General features: G+C 46.9%; 9 protein-coding genes across 9 annotated transcripts; 3 read left to right on the forward strand and 6 right to left on the reverse strand.

The window, feature by feature from the left end:
* Positions 1–1,379: 1,379 nt before the first annotated feature.
* N7495_006877 (uncharacterized protein) lies at positions 1,380–3,317 on the reverse strand (the record flags this gene model as incomplete). The annotated part of the gene is made up of 1 exon (XM_057209528.1): positions 1,380–3,317. The coding sequence occupies one exon, from the start codon at positions 3,315–3,317 to the stop codon at positions 1,380–1,382; it is 1,938 nt and encodes a 645-aa protein (XP_057063302.1).
* A 442-nt stretch (positions 3,318–3,759) lies between these two features.
* Positions 3,760–5,886, reverse strand: nop7 (mRNA-binding ribosome synthesis protein NOP7; the record flags this gene model as incomplete). Its single annotated transcript, XM_057209529.1, has 4 exons — positions 3,760–5,005; positions 5,032–5,644; positions 5,707–5,805; positions 5,865–5,886. The coding sequence occupies 4 exons, from the start codon at positions 5,884–5,886 to the stop codon at positions 3,760–3,762; spliced, it is 1,980 nt and encodes a 659-aa protein (XP_057063303.1).
* A 1,012-nt stretch (positions 5,887–6,898) lies between these two features.
* N7495_006879 (uncharacterized protein) lies at positions 6,899–8,998 on the reverse strand (the record flags this gene model as incomplete). The annotated part of the gene is made up of 2 exons (XM_057209530.1): positions 6,899–7,165; positions 7,238–8,998. 2 exons carry the CDS (start codon positions 8,996–8,998, stop codon positions 6,899–6,901), a joined length of 2,028 nt encoding a protein of 675 aa, XP_057063304.1.
* A 1,566-nt stretch (positions 8,999–10,564) lies between these two features.
* Positions 10,565–12,052, forward strand: N7495_006880 (GPI-anchored transamidase subunit GAB1; the record flags this gene model as incomplete). The annotated part of the gene is made up of 5 exons (XM_057209531.1): positions 10,565–10,703; positions 10,765–10,829; positions 10,885–11,087; positions 11,144–11,760; positions 11,814–12,052. 5 exons carry the CDS (start codon positions 10,565–10,567, stop codon positions 12,050–12,052), a joined length of 1,263 nt encoding a protein of 420 aa, XP_057063305.1.
* An 88-nt stretch (positions 12,053–12,140) lies between these two features.
* N7495_006881 (N-terminal L-serine N(alpha)-acetyltransferase NAT4) lies at positions 12,141–13,057 on the reverse strand (the record flags this gene model as incomplete). The annotated part of the gene is made up of 2 exons (XM_057209532.1): positions 12,141–12,841; positions 12,988–13,057. 2 exons carry the CDS (start codon positions 13,055–13,057, stop codon positions 12,141–12,143), a joined length of 771 nt encoding a protein of 256 aa, XP_057063306.1.
* Positions 13,058–13,375: 318 nt separating this feature from the next.
* N7495_006882 (uncharacterized protein) lies at positions 13,376–14,704 on the reverse strand (the record flags this gene model as incomplete). Its single annotated transcript, XM_057209533.1, has 7 exons — positions 13,376–13,539; positions 13,596–13,741; positions 13,808–13,863; positions 13,921–14,202; positions 14,261–14,365; positions 14,429–14,575; positions 14,636–14,704. The coding sequence occupies 7 exons, from the start codon at positions 14,702–14,704 to the stop codon at positions 13,376–13,378; spliced, it is 969 nt and encodes a 322-aa protein (XP_057063307.1).
* Positions 14,705–15,735: 1,031 nt separating this feature from the next.
* On the forward strand, positions 15,736–16,904 carry N7495_006883 (zinc-dependent alcohol dehydrogenase family protein; the record flags this gene model as incomplete). Its single annotated transcript, XM_057209534.1, has 3 exons — positions 15,736–15,897; positions 15,962–16,798; positions 16,860–16,904. The coding sequence occupies 3 exons, from the start codon at positions 15,736–15,738 to the stop codon at positions 16,902–16,904; spliced, it is 1,044 nt and encodes a 347-aa protein (XP_057063308.1).
* A 243-nt stretch (positions 16,905–17,147) lies between these two features.
* On the reverse strand, positions 17,148–17,654 carry N7495_006884 (acyl-CoA-binding domain-containing protein; the record flags this gene model as incomplete). Its single annotated transcript, XM_057209535.1, has 2 exons — positions 17,148–17,267; positions 17,331–17,654. The coding sequence occupies 2 exons, from the start codon at positions 17,652–17,654 to the stop codon at positions 17,148–17,150; spliced, it is 444 nt and encodes a 147-aa protein (XP_057063309.1).
* Positions 17,655–17,862: 208 nt separating this feature from the next.
* On the forward strand, positions 17,863–20,785 carry N7495_006885 (putative raffinose synthase protein Sip1; the record flags this gene model as incomplete). Its single annotated transcript, XM_057209536.1, has 2 exons — positions 17,863–18,042; positions 18,140–20,785. 2 exons carry the CDS (start codon positions 17,863–17,865, stop codon positions 20,783–20,785), a joined length of 2,826 nt encoding a protein of 941 aa, XP_057063310.1.
* Positions 20,786–21,052: the final 267 nt, after the last annotated feature.

Consider the following 21,052-nt stretch of genomic DNA (forward strand, 5'->3'; position numbering starts at 1 on the left):
AATGACGAAGAAAAGAAGTACCTAAGAGGAGTCGAAGAACAGCTGATACCGGAAATAAGAGGTGAAGTCGGCGTGCGGGGATTTGGAGTCGTCTTCAAAGGCCTCAATTGCTTGCAGCGAAAGACTTCCACCACTCTGATTTCAGATAAATTATAAGAATACCAATCAGACCCAAAAAATAACAAGAACTAAATCTGGGACGACTGTCTATTTAAGTGGTGAGTCGTCAGGTTTACAAGGGGATCCAGAAACTTAGCGGGTCTGGATAATTGATGTCATAGAGCGGAATGCGTATTTGAAGTACATTTAATACTGTTTGCGGATATTTCAACCAATAAGAGACTTTTATTTCAATATGACCGGCAACTATGGCCAATACAACTTCGTAATTCTTCCCCGAGCTAGCGATAGCGTAAATAAAATACAATATACACAACCGATAACTAGTCCAGCTCAACTCCATATACTTCCATCTCATGGACAACATGTAGAAGAGGTCTAAATTTGGAATATAAAGATAAATTGGATATTGTGTTAGTAAGAAAGTTACGTAATAGTCGTTCCAAGTCCTTATTTTCGAGATTAGGCTTGTTATATGACCTCTTCCAATCAGCTACAGGTAAGTGCAAAGCCCTAGAAAGCTTGGAAGTGTCGGTCGTCTATCAGAACTACAGAGTCTGGACTAAAACTTTCGATTGGTATACATCTATCCAATACTAAAGTAATACTCGAATGCCTCGAGCTGGCTACTTCAATCTTGAAATGCTGTGGCTACTCGACTTACTTTACGCATTTATGCCCGAATAAAATTCAGTCATTCATTGATGAGTATGAAGATTCGAGGATTATATCGTTGGAAGTGAGTGAGAGCCCATTAAATGAAATGCATTCTGCAATAGCTTACAAGGAGAGAAGAGAGATATTCCTCTCTTCTTCTTTCTTTCCCTGCAACTGTCTCTGTATTCAACAAATGAGGTATAATATCTTTCTTCATCTTGATTTCACCTTCTAAGATTTCATCACATCACTATGACTTAGCTTTCACTTTCATTTTACTTGGAAGAGCTACCATCTACCTTTCTTATGTATGTGGATCAGTATAACGTTAGAATTTAGCTCTCGTCCTACCATGGGCTGGACCAAGGCATAAGAGAATACTTCCCGAGGTCGGAGACTCTCAAATCCCTGACTTTGATACTTTGATATTTATGATATTTTTGATAGATATTTTTTGGTTATTTCCAGGATGCTTATTTTTACCCAGCCTGAGAGCAAGCAGTTCTTCAGAGTGACGGAGAGCGCTGATGTCAAAGTCAGGTATGACTCCCTCTTAAGCCATGGCAGATAACTATTCAAGCATGCCATATATATCTCTCACCTCAGACTTCATCTTTTAAAGTAGCACCCCGGGTAGTACTCGCGCTTCGAGATCGTACGCGCTCAGAATCATACGTCGGATGAACTCGCTTCATGTGGAGATTGAGATTCCAAGTCCGCGAAAAGCCATTGGTGTGTCGAGTACATTTCTTGATAGGGCATAGTATATCACTTTTTCGATGAGGGCCCTTACCAGCACCGTTCTTGGGAATAGATATTTGCTGAATCACGTCTGCATTTGAAGATGAAGCAACAGGAGAAGAAGCGGTAGGAAGTGTAGAAGAAGCTGGCGCTTGGAGTCCTTGAGATTGGGGTCGTGATGAAGACTGAGACCTTGATTTCGGTGTCGCTTTCACACGTTTATGTGTCCTAGGAGGGTCGCTTTCGCTTTCACTTTCAAAGTAGGCGTATTCGAATGTACTGTCGGATAGGCGACCGACTTTTTCCATCCGTCCTTCTCGAAATTTCCGGAAGGTCATGTCTTGCCCGAATAGGTCGGTACATCGTTTGAGAGCACGGTTGACGGCGTCGGAGGGGATGCCCATCATGGGAGCTAAGCCCATGACCTCGCTCCAATCTCGTAGACCAACTCGTGATTTAATTGGAAGACCATTACGAGAAGGCTTTGCACGACGTTGAGATTTCGGTGAATCAAGCATCTCTTCATTCTCTGTTTCGGCACCAGGGGATTCACGTGGACTTGGAGAGCGTCCATTGGCCTTTCCACGGGACTGTGGGCGAACTAGCTTCCGGCCTCGAGATTGATTGCTGTTCGATCTCTTACGCCTGGGCCCTGATCTGGATGGCTCATCCTCTCCATCAGTACCGGAGTCGCTACTTAGATCATCACCAACTCGGGTTCTCTGGGCATGGTGTAGTCCCATCAAAAGGCGATCAAGCTGGGACATGACATTTCGAGAAAGCGGTCTCAGTTGCTTCCTTGAAATATCGTCATCTGCTTGAATAACAGGCCTAAGAGGTGCCGAGGTGTTATATTCCTCTTCTGTCTCGTGCTTCGTCTCATCCTCATCGTCGACAACCATTGCGTCCAGATGGGGAGAGCTTTCAGAACATTTAATTCCAAGATCGTCATGATCCCAGGCACGGGCTGAGAACCTATCTTTGGCAGTCTTCATCATAAATGCCATAATAGACTCTTCTAATTCTGCGCTGGGCCGAAGATCAGGCGGTCTCCGCGCATTGTCAGGGCCATCTAGTGTACGATGAATGAGTTCATCCGTACGAGGGACCGAGTCAGCTGGCATTGGCCACGCAACCCAACTTTTTCTAAAAGATATCGACTCATGATCATCAACGTCTTCGTCATCCCTGAAATCTGCTTGCGCTTGGTTGGATTGGTTGCGGATTACGAAGGCGTTGTAAAGATGAGCCCCTAGATCCCTTGATCGATTCGCAATCAAGCTCGTGTAAAGATCATGCTCTTCTCTGATAGCCCTTCGGTACGCATGTGGATATCTGGTCCATCTGTTTGGACGCTCAGTTCCAAGTGGCAAATCTATACCAGGATCAATCAGATATGCTGGCTGGTACGCCTTTTCCGGTAAAAGATCACTTTTGATGGCAGATTTCGTGGCCCTACGCCCGCCCTTTTTTGGATTCTCGTCTTCGCTTCCTCTATAGCTATCCCCGTCGGAACCATAATCAGCCAGCAAGGGTCTCTCTCTCATGAGAGTGTTGAAATCATCATCTTCCAACATTTGGTGGTCCGGATACTGGGCATCTGAGCCAAAGTCAAGTTCCGAGGGAATCTCCTGTTTTCTGGGGCCACCAAAGAGGGACTGGGGTGACCCTGGCTGAGAAGATGATAGTGGGCCAGCATCGCTGCTTGGCCCACCAAACAATGACTGGATCGGCTGTGCCAACTGTGGCGTCCGTAACTGGGATGATGATACTTGGGGATTTTCTGAAAATGAGGACATGCCTCAACGCTAATGTTGGATTAAAGAGCTGATCGAAGTCAAAATTTCGATTCTATCATACATAGGATGATATTGATCGTATACAAATAAGGCTTGAAAGTGAGATATATCCAATCATCACGTAATTTTGTTCTACGCGTTGGCTCGACGGATTGATCAGGTAGTGCTTGTATGTATCAAAAATTCACTCAAGTGGAGTCATATCACGTGATATAGGTAACGGACTCATTTCCCTCTACTCCGTAACCCTACTCCGTGCTCTCTACAGCTAATTAATTTACAGACTACGCAGGATATTTTAGTTTTCTAGAAGTCGACATACTGCAGATAAACCATTAAATTTGGACATAAATTTTTTAGGACATGCATATACAGGGCCTATCCCAGCCGCAAACGCCGATATAAAAAGCACTCTTTAGTAGGGTTGACAAACCGCTCAGCTTCATTTCTTGGCAGTAGCCTTCTCAAGCTTGCGCCGCTTGGAGCGGAGCTTAGCAGACTCGTCAGCCTGCTTCTTGTTCGAGTACATCATCTTCTCCAACAGCTTGCGCTTCTTGCGGCTCATCATGACCTTCTGCCTCTCGAGTTCCTCATCCTCCTGGCGCTTCTTGGCAGCCATCTTCTTGGTCTGTGACTTCTTCTTCTTGGAAGACTCATCAGATGCCCCACCGGCAGTGAATGGCAAACCAGCGGCCTCTGCCTCTAGTTCGCGTTGGTGCTGGTTTCGGGCAGCCTCGTCGTCATCTTCAGATTCAGAGGCAGCTGCGATCTCCTCATCAACTTCCTCATCTTCTTCTTCGTCCTCGTCGCTGGCGCTCTCGTCATCGCTTCCAGCAACGTCCATGCCACCATCAACGGACTCCTCCTCGGACTCCTCCTCGACAAGATTTTCATCAACGACAGCCTCATCCTCCATCTCCTCGTCACTCTCCTCGGCATCCTCGGCCATTTCAGCCTCGCCTTCCTCTTCTTGCTCAGCCAGGGTAGCGCGGGGATCGTAGGCTCCACGAGAAGCCTTAACCCATGGGCTCAGGTGAGGCGGGATGGTAGCACCGGGTGCGTAGAGATCAGCACGAATGAGCTTGCCCTCGTTGATGCAATCCCAAACCCACTGAGGCTGGACGTAAGTGCGTCCCGGAATGCGGGTGCCAGGCTTGACTTTTTGGGAGGCGCTATCCGCAGCAGGAATTGCAGGGAGAGATGACTCAGGGAGCTGGGGCCGATCAACAATTTGGTGAGTGATACGGGGGTCGGTCTCATCGTGAGTGTAAGCTCCATCGCCAAGCACGGCATCCCAGCCGATACGCTTGCAGCCAAAGGCGCGAAGGATAAACTCAAGAGGGGCCTTGGGGGCCTCACGCGAGATGTAGAAAACAAAAGGAGAAAAGAGAGATCCAGCCTCGTTGCCACTCAAATCGGGTTGAGGGAGGGTGTCGGCCTCGGGGGCAGCGGGCTCGAAGCGGTCAATGGCTTCGGTATCCTCTTCGGGAGCATCTTCCATCTGCTCATCTTCCTTCTTGTCCAAGCCAGCAGACTTGATGAGCTTGTCAACCTTAGCCTGAACCTTTCGGGAAACCTCCTTCGATTCGCCGTTGGTCTGGGTCTTGCTGGGCTCCAAAGCCTTGGGTGTCTCGCCGACGTTGCGGCCCTCGAGGGTGAAAGCAGCCAACTCGGCACCGTTCTCGTCGCTTCGAGTGTCAAACTTCGGGGGTACCGCAAGCCAATGGAAGAGTACAGACGGAAATTGACAAAGCCAAGGAGAGTGGTGTAGAAGTCAACAAAGGTAGCCATGATACGGTAGTCAATATCTCCGTTCACGCGCTGCACAAAGCGGTATGGCACCAGCCACATAACGTCCTGACCCTGGATAGTCGCCTGGTAGTATATACCCTTGATCGAAAGGAATGATTTCCGGAGCGAATTGGTAATAATCAGGTAGTGCTGGAATTCGTGGCACAGACGCTGGCATAAGGCAACAGTCTTGGAGGGAACATGGTCAGTGGAAGGGAGGGTGGCGAACAGGAAGAGAAGAGACAGAGCATCATCAAGATCTCTAAGGGCATCAATGAAGGTGGGATAGCGCTCCTTGATGACATGATCGAGAGTGAGCTTGGGGGCATGGTTCTTTTCCAGGCGCGCAGCATCACTGACTTCACCACGGCCAAGGGAGCGTGCGATCTTCTTCGCAACAGACTTCTGGTCACGGAACTTGTTCAGTAGCGGCTCATGGAGGAGGTACTGAATGTCCTTGGTGTAATAGAAAGTAGTGTTTGGTGTCGAGGTCTTGGAAGCCTTCTTCTTGCTCCGGGGCTCACGAGGGTAAATTCCTTTAATCGGGGACCATGTCAGTATTGCCGAGGCTTTTTATTCTATATCAGAATATCCTCACCCTTGAAGATGCAGAGGCGACGGAAATCTGGCAAAGAAATCTGAAGTTTGCGCACAGCTTGAGTACGAGTAATGTAGTTTTTGGCCTGGCCAGAGGTACCTGAGAGATGTTTATTAGCAGGATGAATTAATGAGAAACATTTCCATTCGATTACACACCCTTCTTCTTGATTTTCGCCATTGTTGAGGTTTGCTTGAAAGTTGAATGGGCAAAGGCAATTAGTTCAATCCATAAGTGACTTTAGATTTTCATTTTTTTCTCCACCGTGTTATTGACCGCCTTTAAATGCCGGTATTTCGGGTCTTAAGCTTCAAGCGGTAAAGGACATACTGCTTACTCTCTTTCATTTAAGGGTATATTCCGAGAAGTTTGATAGGGCTTCTCACTTCTGCATATAGTATGGAGGATGGTACCATCTGCCTCTCATTTTATAAACTAGAAATCTCTTAATTCTACCCAGAGTGCCTTCTTAACATATATTTCTAATAAAAAACGCGCAGTCTCGGGTTCGAACGCATAACCATCATTTTCTACCAACTTCTTCATTTTGGCCTGTTAACAAAAACAAGAAAAAAATTGGTGGCTTCTCTTTTGTTGAGAGTGTCATCCTTATGCAGGGGTCATGCTAAACGTCTCTGATTTTTTTTTAACAGTTTTTGATAGGTATTGTCCCAAACATCGGTTGATATACCCTCTTTTACCTTCTGCCAGGTGGTGTCGCTTTGACATGACATTTGTCAAATTACTCAGCATGTTAGCGCTCCCACCTGCTTCTAACGGATTGAAAAGAAAGTGAAAGCACGTAAAAAGGTCCCAAGTATGTCCGAAGATGGATCAGATCAAGATAAATAATAAATATTGTCATTATATTGATATTTATTATTTGGTATCGTATCTTCATCTTTGTGCTTATCCAAAGTACCCGTGGAGGGGAAGTCCTCGGGACCTCCGTACTAATGAATATACTGTATCAAACGCCATGGGATACGTAGATAAGAAACCTAGTAGGTGTTAAAATGCCAAAATGTAAGACCTGCATTCCATTCAGTTGTACAATAATTATTACATGATGAAGCAGTAATAAACAAATACAGACCAGACTAGAAGTTTGGAAATTAACAGTACAAGTGATAACTTTGATAGAGTTGTTCCAATATCAGGAAAGTCTCGATCAAGGCCGCTGAACAATGATTTACAAGGAAATTGGAGTGGACAATGTGAAAGAAACGGGAGATCCTGAGAGTTGGACCCAAACAGTCAGAGGGTCGCTGCCCAGCTGTTCGGTGGTGAATCCCTGGGTACTCGTCGGGGCAACGGGGAAGGTCACAGGAATTGGCTCGCTGCAGGTATTGCCAGTAGCAGAGACAGTCACGGTGGTTATCTCTTGGTTCACCGTGGTGTAGCTAAGGGCGTACCCACAAGCGTCGCGAGTGTAGCGAGCTTTAAATCCAGCAGACATCTAGAAGGCAAAAGTGAGAATCGGTTTGAGAAAAGGTGGATATTCGGAATACTCAAGGGGAGTAGAACTTACATCAGCGTGCTTGATTGTTACGATGGGCCAGGTCGCCAGACGAACAAATTCCGGAACAACGGTTTCAACCCAGGCCTGGAATATGGAATATTGACCAGTGACTCCATTGATGGTGATAGGATCAGTGTCGTTGTTGCGCAGATTTGCCTGGTGGAACATGTATGGGTCGTGATATAGGCCGAACATATGACGGATGGTGTCAGACTTCTCAACGGACAAGAGATAATCAAAATCGCCACTACCATCGGAAGTGTTGACCCACTCGGCCAAGGTACAGGCAGTAGTGCAACAATCATAGTAGATACGAGTGGCCCAGCGAGGGTTCACTTGCATACCAGCGAAGCCATCAGTCGAGACTGTCGTAAAGTAGGGCCACATGGCATTTTCGGTGTTAAGAAGGGCAGAACGGGTGTTATCACCAACGCAGTTTGTGATGCCATTATCCCACCAAGCCTGAAGGGCGTCACCGTTGTGGATACCAGTAATTGCTGGCGGAATAATACCATTACCAGTGTAATGAGTGGCTGAAGAGAATCCGACTTGCTCAAGCCAAGCCTTGTTGAAGGAGATTTCCTTATAGATATCTGAGTATGTGGCATTGTTTTGGGATTCGTGAGTAAACGTGTGGGAAAGCAAACCGAAGCTGTTCATGTTACTCTGCCACCATGTCAGGAGGGTATCTCGGCTGGTGCAATCTGTGGTCCAAGTGTAGTTTGTTGGAGTGGTTGGCCATCTATTGGCGCCGGTTCCGAGTGGTTTCTTGAACTCAGCAGCGGTGTTGGGAGCACTCGCAGGGTAGACGCCTCCCCCATTACAGTAACCCCAGCCGTCGTTGAATTGGGAAGAGCTGTCAATATTACCATTGCCATTGAAGCCAACTTCCGGCCAGTAGGAGCTACCAGCATTCATCTTAGCATTTATAGTCGGGATCCAGTTCAGAATACCGTCCATATCGGCAGTAGTGATGCGGAAAGTTGTGCCAGACGGCTCGTAGACGTTGGTAATAAGCATCATATCGTCAATTTGCGTATTCAGATACACTCGGCGCCATCCTGCATGAAGACCGCGAGTTATCCAGGTAATCCAGGCATGCTGGATGTATGCTGAAGTGGCACTCCAAGTAGGATCCAAGGATATATGAAACACCATTTGCTGGCGGCCATCGAAATCGTTGATCACTGCTGCCACTGATGAAGTGCCGTCGGTGTTGGCGAATGATGCAATCTGTTTCGTACTTGTGGTGTTTGTGATCAAGGCCGAATAGTGATAAAGGCCCTCGGTGCTCACGGTGGCACCAACTCTCAGTCCGGCGGTAGGGAAATCACTGATGTCCGTGAACTGCATGAGCTGTTCAACACCCGAATCGCAGCATCCATCGCCCACTACAGTTGTGCCATAGTCGGAACCAGGATACACATCATATTGGACCATGCGGACTCCAAAATCGACCTGATAAGCGTAAAGTTGATTCCATTGATCTGTGGTCAGACCACTTGCCCAGCCTGTATCGTATTCATAGGAGATACCAGAAGCGACAACAATACCTCCAAAGTGGCCTCCCGCGGTCCCATTGAGCTCAGGAAGGGTAGCACCGCTTTCAGGGACAATAAGAGTAGTAAAAGGAATTCCGTAGCCATTGAGACCGGCAGTCGCAGCACTGATCGAGGCACTGTCTCTGGCAATCACCAGTATGTTTGAAGCGACAGTAGCCTGGCTGAGTCCACGCATAGCGATTTCATGAATAGCCATTTCGTGGGCCATGATGGACGGCTTCCAAGTGGAAGGGGAAGACTTTGGGAGCAAGTATAAAAGATGTCACGGAAGCAAACGTGGAGACCTCGTGGCGATGCTCACTACACTCTGGTAACACACTACAAATTGTCTGGGGAAACTTCCATGAAGCGACTGAATATGTGAGTTCAGGTCAAACTCGGGGCATCATCTCAATTTATAAAGCCATACCAGTTAATCTGCACGGCTTACTTCGGGACTATCCATCAAAAGCCGAAAAGGGGGACAAAGGCAGCCATTGCTGCAGGGAAGAGGGGAATCGGTCTAATATTCACGAGTCAGAATTGATAGCCGAGTATTTTGTATCAGGGTCGTATCATAAGATGGTGTTCGCATCAATGTGCATAAACGTTTGATATATCTACGAATGACCAGGATTCTGATTGCCCAGAAACGTTCGACACTGGAGCCCATCGTATGTTCTATAGGTGAAATCGCTTTTCCGGTCGCCCAAAATATCCAATTTCAAATCATGATACCTTTATTTCCCTATTCAAGTGTGTTTGCCAAGCCAGAAATGAGGTTTCTGAAGGAGTGTCTCAGCAGAATATCATGAGATGCAAACCTGGTCTACCCAAGCGATTGGCTAATTGAAAAAGGGTCGTGAGGGGTTTCATGCAGGTAATGTGACAGGTTGAATCCTGATGCATACGAAGAGACTAGTGCTCGCTTAAGCTGTGAAGAAGAAAAAACAATGCTTTCGCTTTTGCATTGGGACATGCTATTCGCTGGAAGAACTCCGAAATATCACTCCGGGCTCTGAAAATGAGCACACCTGTTTTGAAAGGTGAGTACTAAGTGAAGTATCTCGTGCTTCAAGCAATGGCCCGGAGGTTTTGACCAAAAGAACGTCCTAGTGTGTGCTCAGGTGCAGTGGATGCAGGTCCAGGCCTTGGCAACCTCGTGCTTTATAAATACCATATATTGTAATACGAGATAGTAGCTATTCTAACGACAGCTTGCCCGGGATTTCAGAGTAAAAAATCAAGTCAAATCTTTGGGTAACTGGTTAATATAATCTGATCTGTAGGTAGCAACCTTCCAAGGTTGGTGGTAATGAGCCGGGTAATCCTTGATGTATAGACGATTTTCTTACATATCTATGCTCAGTACCCTTCTTGCCACCAATGATGAGCTCCCCACTCTCATCATTTTGGAAGAAACTTAGAAGGACCTCACTACACCTTGTCTGTACCTGTACTTCAAATGCCCAGTTATTAGGTACCTAGGGAAGTAGCATTGGAGCCAAGAAGGCTGCCACAATATTCGCCTCCGTGGAATTGCCACAGATCGACGAAAGAGACCTATCTCAATATATGCGCTTCCCGTTACCGGAGACCGGGATAACTCAAAAACGATATAATATATTGAGCATGGCTGGGCACGGCTTTAAGAAATTATCGGACCGAAGCTGGATTAATTCAGTAGTTGGATCATGGAAGGAAAGCGTGGGGGTTCACCGCCTAACCCGGCAGAAATGTAGACAAGATGGACAGCTAGATCATATGGCTGTATCAACACTCAGCATATCTTGTCATGGCGGACCGACAAAAGGTCGCTGTGTTCGGTGCCGCCTTTGTTCTCCGCCTACTTTTGATATGTGTTTTTCCTTCTTTGCCTGATTTGTTGACGGGCAGAGTCGAAGTGTCAACCCCAGTCACTAGCTTCAAGCGATGTATGTGATTGACTAGAATGGCAAGAGTGGCAAGACAGTCTTATCTGACTTTGACGTATAGTGCAAGAAGGCCTCTTTCTATACACTCGAAATGTCTCTCCGTACGATGGTGGTGTCTTCCATCAGGTGAGTGTATCTCAATGTTTATCTTTACGGGGCTACAGTTGACAATTGAACTTAGGCACCACTCCTACTTCCCTTATTCTCCCTACTCCCCGGCGTGAAAAGCAGCCCATTCTCCACTGCAATATTCTATTCTCTTGTCGATCTAGTCAATGCGCATGCCTTAATCACCATCTCAAATTCAGGCCAATCGGTTCAAAGCCGTCGACACTCGGCGGTACGAAAGCATATCCGGTGGGACGGAGTTTCTGTTGCAGCTTGGTATGATTAATCTGACAACTTTGCCATTCTAGCGAGTCATACTAACCAGAACATAGGTTCTTGTTTAACCCATTCACTATTGCAACATGTTTAGCACGATCAACAAGCGTTTTTACGGCATCGGGGATCTTATTCGCAGTCTCAAATGCTGTCAGTGGCAATAGTGTCAATGCGATGTTGGCACTGGGCTTCGCATCCTACCTATCTCTATACCCCGCTCTTCTATTTGTCCCCCTTGTTCTCCTCTGCTACGATCAACGGGCACAGAAGCAGGCACCCAATTCCTTTATCTTCACGCTGCAACACGCCGCTATTCTACTCGGCAGTATCACCGGCCTACTTGGCGTTTCATATTTGATTATTGGAAATTTCTGGGATTTTGTGTCGGCGACATATGGCTTCCATCTTCTTGTCCCTGACTTGACCCCTAATGTGGGCCTGTGGTGGTACTTCTTCATCGAAATGTTCGATTCATTCCGTGGCTTCTTCCTTGGGGTCTTCTGGCTTCATCTGGCCAGTTATGTTGGTGGTTTCACAGCGCGGCTGTGGCGACAACCTCTGTTTATCATAACGTCGCTTCTCGGGATCTTCGCCGTCTTCAAGCCATACTCCAGCATCTCCGATGCGTCACTGTACTTTGCGTTACTTCCGCTGTACCGACACCTTTTCCCCTGTGAGTCTTGTCATTGCAATCTATAAGAATCGACAAAGACTAACTGTCAATAGTAATGCGGTATACATTCTTTGCGATCTCCGCCCTTCTGTACTCCACCTTGTTGGGACCTGCCTTCTACCACTTGTGGATCTACGCTGGTTCTGGTAACGCAAACTTCTTTTATGCCATCACTCTAGTCTGGAGCTTAGGCCTCTCGATCCTTCTGGCAGACAGTATCTTCGCCTGTCTAAGAGACGAATGGGAGCAAGCCCACCCAGAAGCACAGGGTCAAGAAGTGAAACAAGTATAACGTATACCCAGGCTGCAATTCATTATCACATAGATTCTTGTACAATACAAAAAGCCACGTCCAAATAATAACAATCAAGAAATGCAATTTACAACCGTTTCGACAGGATCAAATAATCCCATTCCTTAATCGTACCATTTCGCAACCTTCTGGGCTGGGGACTAAACTCATCAACCTCATACCCACCCCGCTTATAAAACTCACGAGCTGCCTCATTAGATCGGAAAACAGTCAACATAGCCTTCTCCAACCCGACAAGTCGACCTATCTCCTCCATCCGACCCATAAGCAACTTCCCAAGCCCGCGCCCCCGGACCGTCGGCGACAAATGGATCTCGTAGCAGTAGACAACCTCCTTCCCATCTTCATACGTGACCATGAATGATAAGAACCCGATCACAGTGCGAAAATCCGGCTCTACATTCACATTCACATTCACATTTGGCTCTTCGGTTTCCGCTACGCCCCGCAATATGAGATATTTCATATCGGGCAGTTGCATTTCTTTGCGCTTTTTTGAGCGCGACCAGCCTATTCCCGAGGCTGCGTATGCTGAGCCCGAAGTCAGCTCGATTAGGTCCAGACATGCTTCTAGGGCTGCAGTGGGGATTGATTTTGCGGAGTACACTTCTAATGGCGTGTGTGCCGCCACATCTTGGAGTGATATTTCTGCTGGATTTGTCGCGAGGTTTGTTGGAGTTGATTCAATCGCTGTTTTTGGCGGTGATATGTATAGCGAGACGAACTCGTTGATGTTTAGTGCGTTGGTTCGCTCGACCCGCGGCAGGACTGCAGTTTCATTAGGACGTGTCGGGATCAAGAAATAATGTATATGATTTCCGAGGATGTTATTAAGGGAAAATCAAATCACAAGATAGTGAAGTTTTTCAATAATTTCGCGTTTGGTTCACTATGAGCGACTATTCAAGACTTACCCTTGGGTTTGGGCTGGACGCGTCTTGCGGTCTGAGATTCACGAGTGGTTTTGGTCACTCGTGTCGGCATGGCTTCGATTCTCAGTTAAGTATGTGAGTGAGTACTGAGAATATTTCTGCAATTGCTTGGGATTGGTCGGATAGGGCAGTCAATATTGAAACATTCTAGTGGGTCGGAGTCCAGCCCGCTTTGACTTCTAGACTTATCCACTCCGCCTCGGGGAGTATATAAGTCAACTTTCAACCCTGATCATTGCGGAATTTCACAGTCAATTCTATTGGCTTTTTCATCATTCTATCAACCCAAATCTATTTCGTTACAATGTATAACAATAACTCTCGAAAGACCTTGGTAGAGTTGATATCGAAGAAACTCTCACATTCAGAATCAAAGAGCTCGCTGCTTAGTAGCATGCTCTTCAGCGCGTCGTTCAGCTTCAGCAGTTCCCAATTCATCAAACATATCAACTCCCCAACGGAACGGGTAATTGTAACGCTGGTTTTTGTCCAGTTTATTCAGAGCTTCAAAGGCATCTTCGGGAATGACGAAGTCTGAAAGATATCGGTTAACGTCACTCTCACTCTTGGGTCTTTGTGTGACAGCTTACCTTGGAAATTACTCTCGATGCGCGAAGGAGTCACACTCTTGGGCAGTACGGCAAAACCTCGCTGGATAGCCCAGGAGATCAACAGAGTAGCAGGATCCCTATTTATGTTCTTGGCAATTTCCACTACCTTCGGGTCATCGATAACACTGTCCAAGTATTAGCTAGGCTGAACAAAGTATAGTCTCAAGTCAACGATCAGGCAGAGTTCATACCGTGGCAGGTTGAATACATTGTTTCCTAGAGGGCTGTAAGCCACGGGGAGGATGTTCTAGTGACGAGAAAATGAGCATAATTTGACCAGTGGAGAAGATGAAAGATGACCTACGTTCTCTTTCAAGAAAGCCAGTAATTCCGGCTGAAGGAGATAGGGATGAGCCTCAATCTGGTCCGCAGCAGGGGGGATCTTGGCCGTTTTGAGCAGGTCCTTGGTAGCTTGGATGGTGAAGTTGCTAATACCAATGCTGCGGATCTTGCCTGCAGCAACAAACTTCTCCAGAGCAGCCCAGGTATCGGCAATCGGAACATCAGCTATGCGGAATCGTTTCGTCACCGGATCGATTGGTGTGAGGGTTTCGTTGGTGTGTTCAAAGGCGACAGGCCAATGGATCTTAATGAAATTAGCTAGCTGGTCTTTAATTGCGTATCTTCCAACAAGCCAAACATACCAAGTACAGGTCGAGGTAGTCGGTCTGCAGGTCCCTCAAGGTTTTGTTAAGACCCTCCTCGACATGGTCTGGATGGTGGTGCGTATTCCAGAGCTTGCTAGTAATCTTTTCGGAACTTCATGTAAGACATTAAATTGACCACGAGCGAGAATCCTCTATGCAGCTTACGAAGATCTCTTCGCGAGGCACGCCAGACTTCTTCCAGCCATTTCCTACTTCGTTCTCATTTTGGTAACAAGCTGCGGCATCAATGTGACGATATCCCTTGCGTAGAGCAGCTTCAACTGCATTCTCGACCTCATTGGGTTGGGAAAGCTACAATGCATGCATTGATAAGTCCTGTGTCTAACATTGCCGTTCAGGAAAGAAACCTACCCAAGTACCAAGACCGACAGCCGGGATCTCGTAGCCCGAGTTGAGCTTGAAGGAGCGTCCAGTAGCCATGATGTTATATTCAATTGGATAATTTGGATTAAAATGTTACAACGTAAATTCAAAAGGACGAAAGCTTCCACGTGTTATTTATCCCCTCTGCCGTGACTGCTACGACGCCGTACATTGCCCCCTCTGATCCAAGCTGTGTGACCCAAAGTAGAGATCTTATTGATTGATTGGCTGACCCGCATCATTCAATTGGGTCAACGTCCACTCATATGCATTCTCCAGGCGTTGTTGTCATCTTCAAGCAAATGACACAATTATTCGATAAGATAATCTTATCTGCGGACAGAAAGCTGTACCTCGGCGATATAAGGCGGTAAACACAGCGGTGTATATACACCGGGCCGACCTCGGGATTTGAACTAAGTATGCAGGATGACCTACTGCCATGTCGTAGTTGAATATCACTTATGAAAAAACCCGTTTGTGCAAAAGCCGGATTCTAAAATGTCTAGGTTACTAGGTACCTGGTACCATATCAAACCTGGATCTCTAGCCGCAAACTGTCACACTACAGGATTGAAAGCATCAAAGGCTTTTCCAGCGGCTGTTACGTCAGCCATCGATGGACCAGTTGAGCTGCCGAAGCTCCCGAGGTCCGCCTATGAACGAGCGTACCTACTAAGAGGCACGGCATCTTGTTTCAAGTTTCAACTCAAAAGTCATAATGTCTCCGATTATTATATCAGGGATGGTTGTAAGAATTTGCAAAATTGGTCCATTTGGGTGATCTAGTCCATTTTGGTCCTCGGGCCCGCCTATAATGAAGTGTAATTTATGTAATGTATACTTTGTATAGAATCCAAACTTGAATCTTTCCGAGATGGAACCGTTTGTTTACCCGAGCCCCAGGAAGGTTGGCCCCGGACGGAGACTTTTATCAATCCTTCCGTGGTTCCACAAATTTGGTACGCCACGGTCTCAACTATAAATGTAGCTCATACCAGAAGAATTGATCTTGGGTTATTTACAATTCATAAACACTTCAATCTCATTATAAGAAGTATTCCTATATCTATTGACTATTTTTCATAATGGCTCCTTCGACAATTAAGCAATGGGTGGTTGAGAACGGCACCAACGACTTCGATGGTCTTGTTCACAAGGAAGTACCCTTTCCTAAAGTTGGCGAGAATGAAGTTCTTGTGAAGCTGCAGGCTGCTTCGCTGAACTATCGTGATTTGATTATCCCCAAGGTATGTATCTATGGTGCCAGTATCACTAGTCCTACATATACTAACAAGCCTTTGGCTGTTATAGGGCTTGTACCCATTCCCTCTGGGCTATCCTGTCGTTCCTGGCTCCGATGGTTCCGGAGAGGTTGTCGAGGTCGGATCGAAGGTTACCCAGTTCAAGAAGGGTGACCAAGTGAACACCCTCTTCAACCAGGGCCACCAGTCCGGTGAAATCGATATCAAGGCAGCACAGACTGGCCTCGGCGGTGTCTTTGACGGCACTCTGCGCGAATATGGTGTCTTCAACGAGAATGGCCTCGTCATCGCTGCTAAGAACCTTAGTGCCATCGAGAACAGCACCCTGTCCTGCGCAGCTGTTACCAGCTGGAATGCTTTGTACGGCCTCAAGCCATTGAAGCCTGGCCAGACCGTCTTGGTGCAGGGAACCGGTGGTGTCAGTATTTTCGGTTTGCAGTTCGCTAAAGCTGCTGGTGCAACCGTCATTGCTACCACTTCTTCCGACGCAAAGGCTGAGAAGCTGAAGCAGCTCGGTGCCGACCACGTTATCAACTATAGGAATGACCCCAACTGGGGAGAGACTGCCCGCAAGCTCACCCCCGATAACGAGGGTGTGGATCACGTTATTGAGGTTGGCGGCACTGGCACCCTTGAGCAGAGTCTCAAGGCTATTAAGTTTGAGGGTATCATCAGCGTTATCGGCTTCCTGAGTGGCGTTGACCCCAAGGGCCAGCCTAGCCTCCTTGACACTCTTAGCACCATTTGCACTGTCCGTGGTGTCTACGTTGGTAGCAAGGCTCTCATGCGCGATATGATCCGCGCTATTGAGGCTAATGATATTCACCCCGTTGTGGATGATAAGATCTTCACCCTTGACGAGGTCCGTGACGCATATGACTACATGGTAAGTGAATCTGCATCTTTGACTCTGTACCTATCGAACAATTTGCTAACTAGCAGAACAGTGGGCTCAAAAGCACTTCGGAAAGTTGGTTGTCAAGATCAACTAAATTTAATACATATCACATGTTGTATAGGTAGAAGAGAATGTCATGAATATCAAGTTCCGATAATGATTTAAAAATGAACTCTATTACAATGTAGTCATAGAAATAATCCCAGTAATGAGAATGAGGTTTGAATCGGCTTTCATCATTGACTTGTAATCAACACTAGCCATATTACCACCCTGATAGGCATATGTGGATAGTAATTTAACAGGGTCATAGCCCCTCGCAATTTAATATGCAGATTTACTCGTCACGGAGCTGGTACTGCTTGATGAAGTTGTTGACGTGCTCGATGTAGAGGGCTTCGGACTTCTGGGGAGAGTAGTGCTTGATCTTCTCCCACTCGCCAAAGAGCTGCTTCTTCTATAGTGTAGAAAGATTGTATTAGTAAGATTGCAAGCAAGAACCTTCAGCTTAAACACCTACCACCATGTCGAACATGCCGGGTTTCTGGAGAACCTCTCCCTTAGCAACCTTGAAGTGAACGTAGAGGTCCTTCTTCTCAAAGGGACCGGGGGCAGTCTTGAGCATCATAACAAGCTTGGTGGCGAACTCGAACCCGGCCTTCAGAGCCTTAGCCTGAGCTTCGGAGGTGATCTTCTCGGTCTCACCCATAGCTAGGGCAGCCTCAACAGCGGCGACAAGGGCAGCGACATCGATGCCGGCAGCAGCCTCTTGTACCTCGGGGGTGAACTTCTCCTTCTTCTGGGCGACCTCAAGGGCGGCGATAAATTCGGAAACGTTGGACATGATGTAGGGTAGGGAGATTTTGAGTGAAGAGACAATTGCGTGGTCGGAAGAAAGTAAATGTGTTGAGAGCGGGGCTCTTTTGCAAGTAAATGGTGGGGTTTGCTGACTGCACATGCGCCAAGCTTTAAGGTCAACAAGACATGCTTAACCACCGCCTTTCTTCTTTTCCCCATATATTCTTCCAATCTCTACTCCCTCACCATCCATTATGGATCGTAATAATTTGAATAGAAATACATCCACCCTTCCCATTACTGGGCCAAGCAAACATCTCAAAAGACAGACCACATTTATTCGCCCCGCCCAGATGGGCCTATTTTCCCGAGTAACTTGCCACCCACCTCTAGGGCAATTAACTTGTCCATCTAGGGCATTGTCGGAAGATGCAGTAAGTCTGTCTGCATTCTTCTGCATCAGAGTGCACATTTATTTTGATCTACACCGACCGATCCGTAATGCATAGCTACATATCTAACAATTAATAGCTGAGATTTACAGTCGTCATCGAATCTAGTACTTCATTCCCAGAGGAATCTGGCTGGGAAGCTCAGATCTGGCACAACATTCTTGATACAGAATGGATGGCACTTCCGTTACGAAAGGCTCCATCGTCGCATGCGCCATTATTGACTGGACATGAATCTGAATATAAATTTTATCGCTATGTATTCTCAGGCGAGATCGAGTTTCCAGCAGCCGGTGGACATGCACAATTCACCGTGCGCTTCCGTACAAACCACGACAGCGAATGGTTATGGGCCAACCAACAGCAATCAGTCACCGATGGTGAATTGGTATTTAGCCCATCGACCTCTATGCTAGAAAAACTATCGAAACCCGGTGCGTCCTCACTGAATGCGGCAGCTGAGCTTGCAAACTATATCGACAACGTTTCTTCCGAGGTGACGGTCGAGGTACGAGCTAGTGAAGCTCCAGGATCTGTTTTATGGACCATTTTGGGTGATACAAATGTTGCTCTAGACGGATTCTCCGGTGTAAAACGACTTGTGCTGGGGACCCCTTCCTCGGTCGTCAGATGGTTTTCTTTGGTGCGAATCTGGAGTCCGTGGTTGGGACCTAGACATGGCAAAGACACTTTTCGGTTGACAGAGGATGCCATTCTATGCTCGTTTCTTCGCAAGGATGGGCAACATCTCGTCTTCTTAGCTGTCTCGGGAATTCATGATGTCGTGACTGTTTTCCAGTCCGGTGATAATGGCGAAATAATTGTTTCGTCAAGGAGTGATAGCAGTGAGATATCTAAGTTTCAAGTCCTTGTTGCTGCCGCGGAAGACTTTGAAGTTGCTATGTCTGCCGTAATCTATGAATCTAGGAAATTGGTCAGACCGTTCAGTCAGTCTCTCGATATCACTTTTGATAAGCGGCCATTGTCTCCTCCTGGTGACGACGAGGTTCTTGTGGAGAAAGATGTTGAGACCCAGTGGCAGACGGAGTGGCTTGATGGACTAACATACTGCACCTGGAACGGGCTGGGTCAGGACCTGACTGAGGAAAAAATAATTGGTGCTTTAGATGCTCTCAAGGCCAAGGGAATCAATATTGTAAACTTGATCATCGACGATAACTGGCAGAGCCTGGACAACGAGGGCGAATCTCAATTCAAAAGGAGATGGACCCAGTTTGAGGCAAACCCGAAGGCATTCCCCAATGGCTTAAAGAGTACTGTGAGTAGCATTCGCCGAGCCCATCCCAATATCCAACATGTCGCGGTCTGGCATGCTTTGCTAGGCTACTGGGGCGGCATCTGCCCTAAAGGTGATTTCCCACAAAAGTACAAAACCAAAGAAGTGAAAGTCAAGGATCCTTCTCCAACAGGTCCTATCGCGCATAATATCAAGGACGGCAAGATACTGGCCATTGATCCAGAGGATGTGCAACGTTTCTATGAAGATTTCTACAGGTATCTTTCGTCTGCGGGCGTGGACTCGGTCAAGACAGACGCCCAGTTCTTCATCGACCTGCTCGAGGACCCGGAAGACCGAAAGAGGTTCATGACATCGTACCAAGACGCATGGACAATTGCTTCACTAAAGAACTTTGGCAAACGTGCAATCTCCTGCATGTCATTGATCCCTCAGGCGATCTTTCACTCACAACTACCAACCAACAAACCAACAATCGCACTACGTAACTCAGATGACTATTTCCCCGATGTACCCGAGTCTCATCCATGGCATGTGTTCTGCAATGCGCACAATGCGCTCCTCACCCGGTTCCTGAACGTCTTACCCGATTGGGATATGTTCCAGACCAGCAATGCCTATGCTTCTTTCCACGCCGCAGCGCGTTGTATATCTGGCGGGCCGGTGTATATCAGTGATGAACCAGGCAAACACGATGTAAAGATTATTGATCAGATAACAGCGCCAACGATACAAGGAAGCTCAGTCACCTTGCGCCCGAGCGTTATTGGCCGCACAATTGATATTTACCATGATTACAACGAAGGTAGCATCCTGCGCGTTGGAAGTTATACAGGTCGGGCAAAGACTGGTAGTGGAATCTTGGGTCTTTTCAACATTTACTCCGCCGAGACATCATGCCTCGTCTCGCTGATAGACTTCCCAGGAATACACGCTGATAGCGATGGTGACTATGTGATCCGCGCTTATACCAGCGGCAAAATAACAGAACATATGCGAAATCTCTCCCAGGATTCACTTGTTGCCGTTTCCCTAGAGCAGAAGGGATGGGAGATTCTCACTGCCTACCCGACCCAATCATTTTCTGCGAAGAGGAGCAAAAGGTCTAACTCGTCCATCGATGATTTAATCCATGTTGCTGTTCTGGGTCTTATTGATAAAATGACTGGCGCGGCTGCTGTTGCTAGCTCAGATGTATTGGTCGTTGAGGGTGGTAGATTGCGATTTGACGTACTTCTTAAGGCGCTGGGTACGCTTGGAATCTATATTTCTGATCTTCAGGATAAGGATATTGCTGAGGACTTTATGGTTACGATTCTTGGAAAACCGATTCCTCAGAATAACGTGTGGAAAGAAGGCGGCGAGAGCTCAAATTTACTGGCTATTGATGTTCTGACCGCGTGGAGGACTATGAAGCTGGATGCTGGGTGGAGCAACGAAGTTTTGGTCCAAGTTTATGTTAATTAACATCACATCTAAATGATCAAATTGACATCACCATGGAAACTTAATGCTTCCAGAGATCTGTCGGATCAGTCAGTTCGGGCGCTGAGTTCAGGAAATTGGGATGTTAATGAATGAGGACAAGTATATGCCGCGGTCAGTTTTGCCTTTGTTTCAACGTTCATAGATCTCAAAGCGGTATAAAATGGCAGAATATGATGTACCGCATCAATAATATTCCGCACCTTATCGAAATAATTGTGAAGCTGTCTGCGATAATCTAATAATTCT

Source organism: Penicillium taxi, assembly GCF_028828555.1.
Source record: "Penicillium taxi strain IBT 34144 chromosome Unknown utg000004l_segment0_segment0, whole genome shotgun sequence".
Classification (NCBI taxonomy): Eukaryota; Fungi; Ascomycota; class Eurotiomycetes; order Eurotiales; family Aspergillaceae; genus Penicillium; species Penicillium taxi.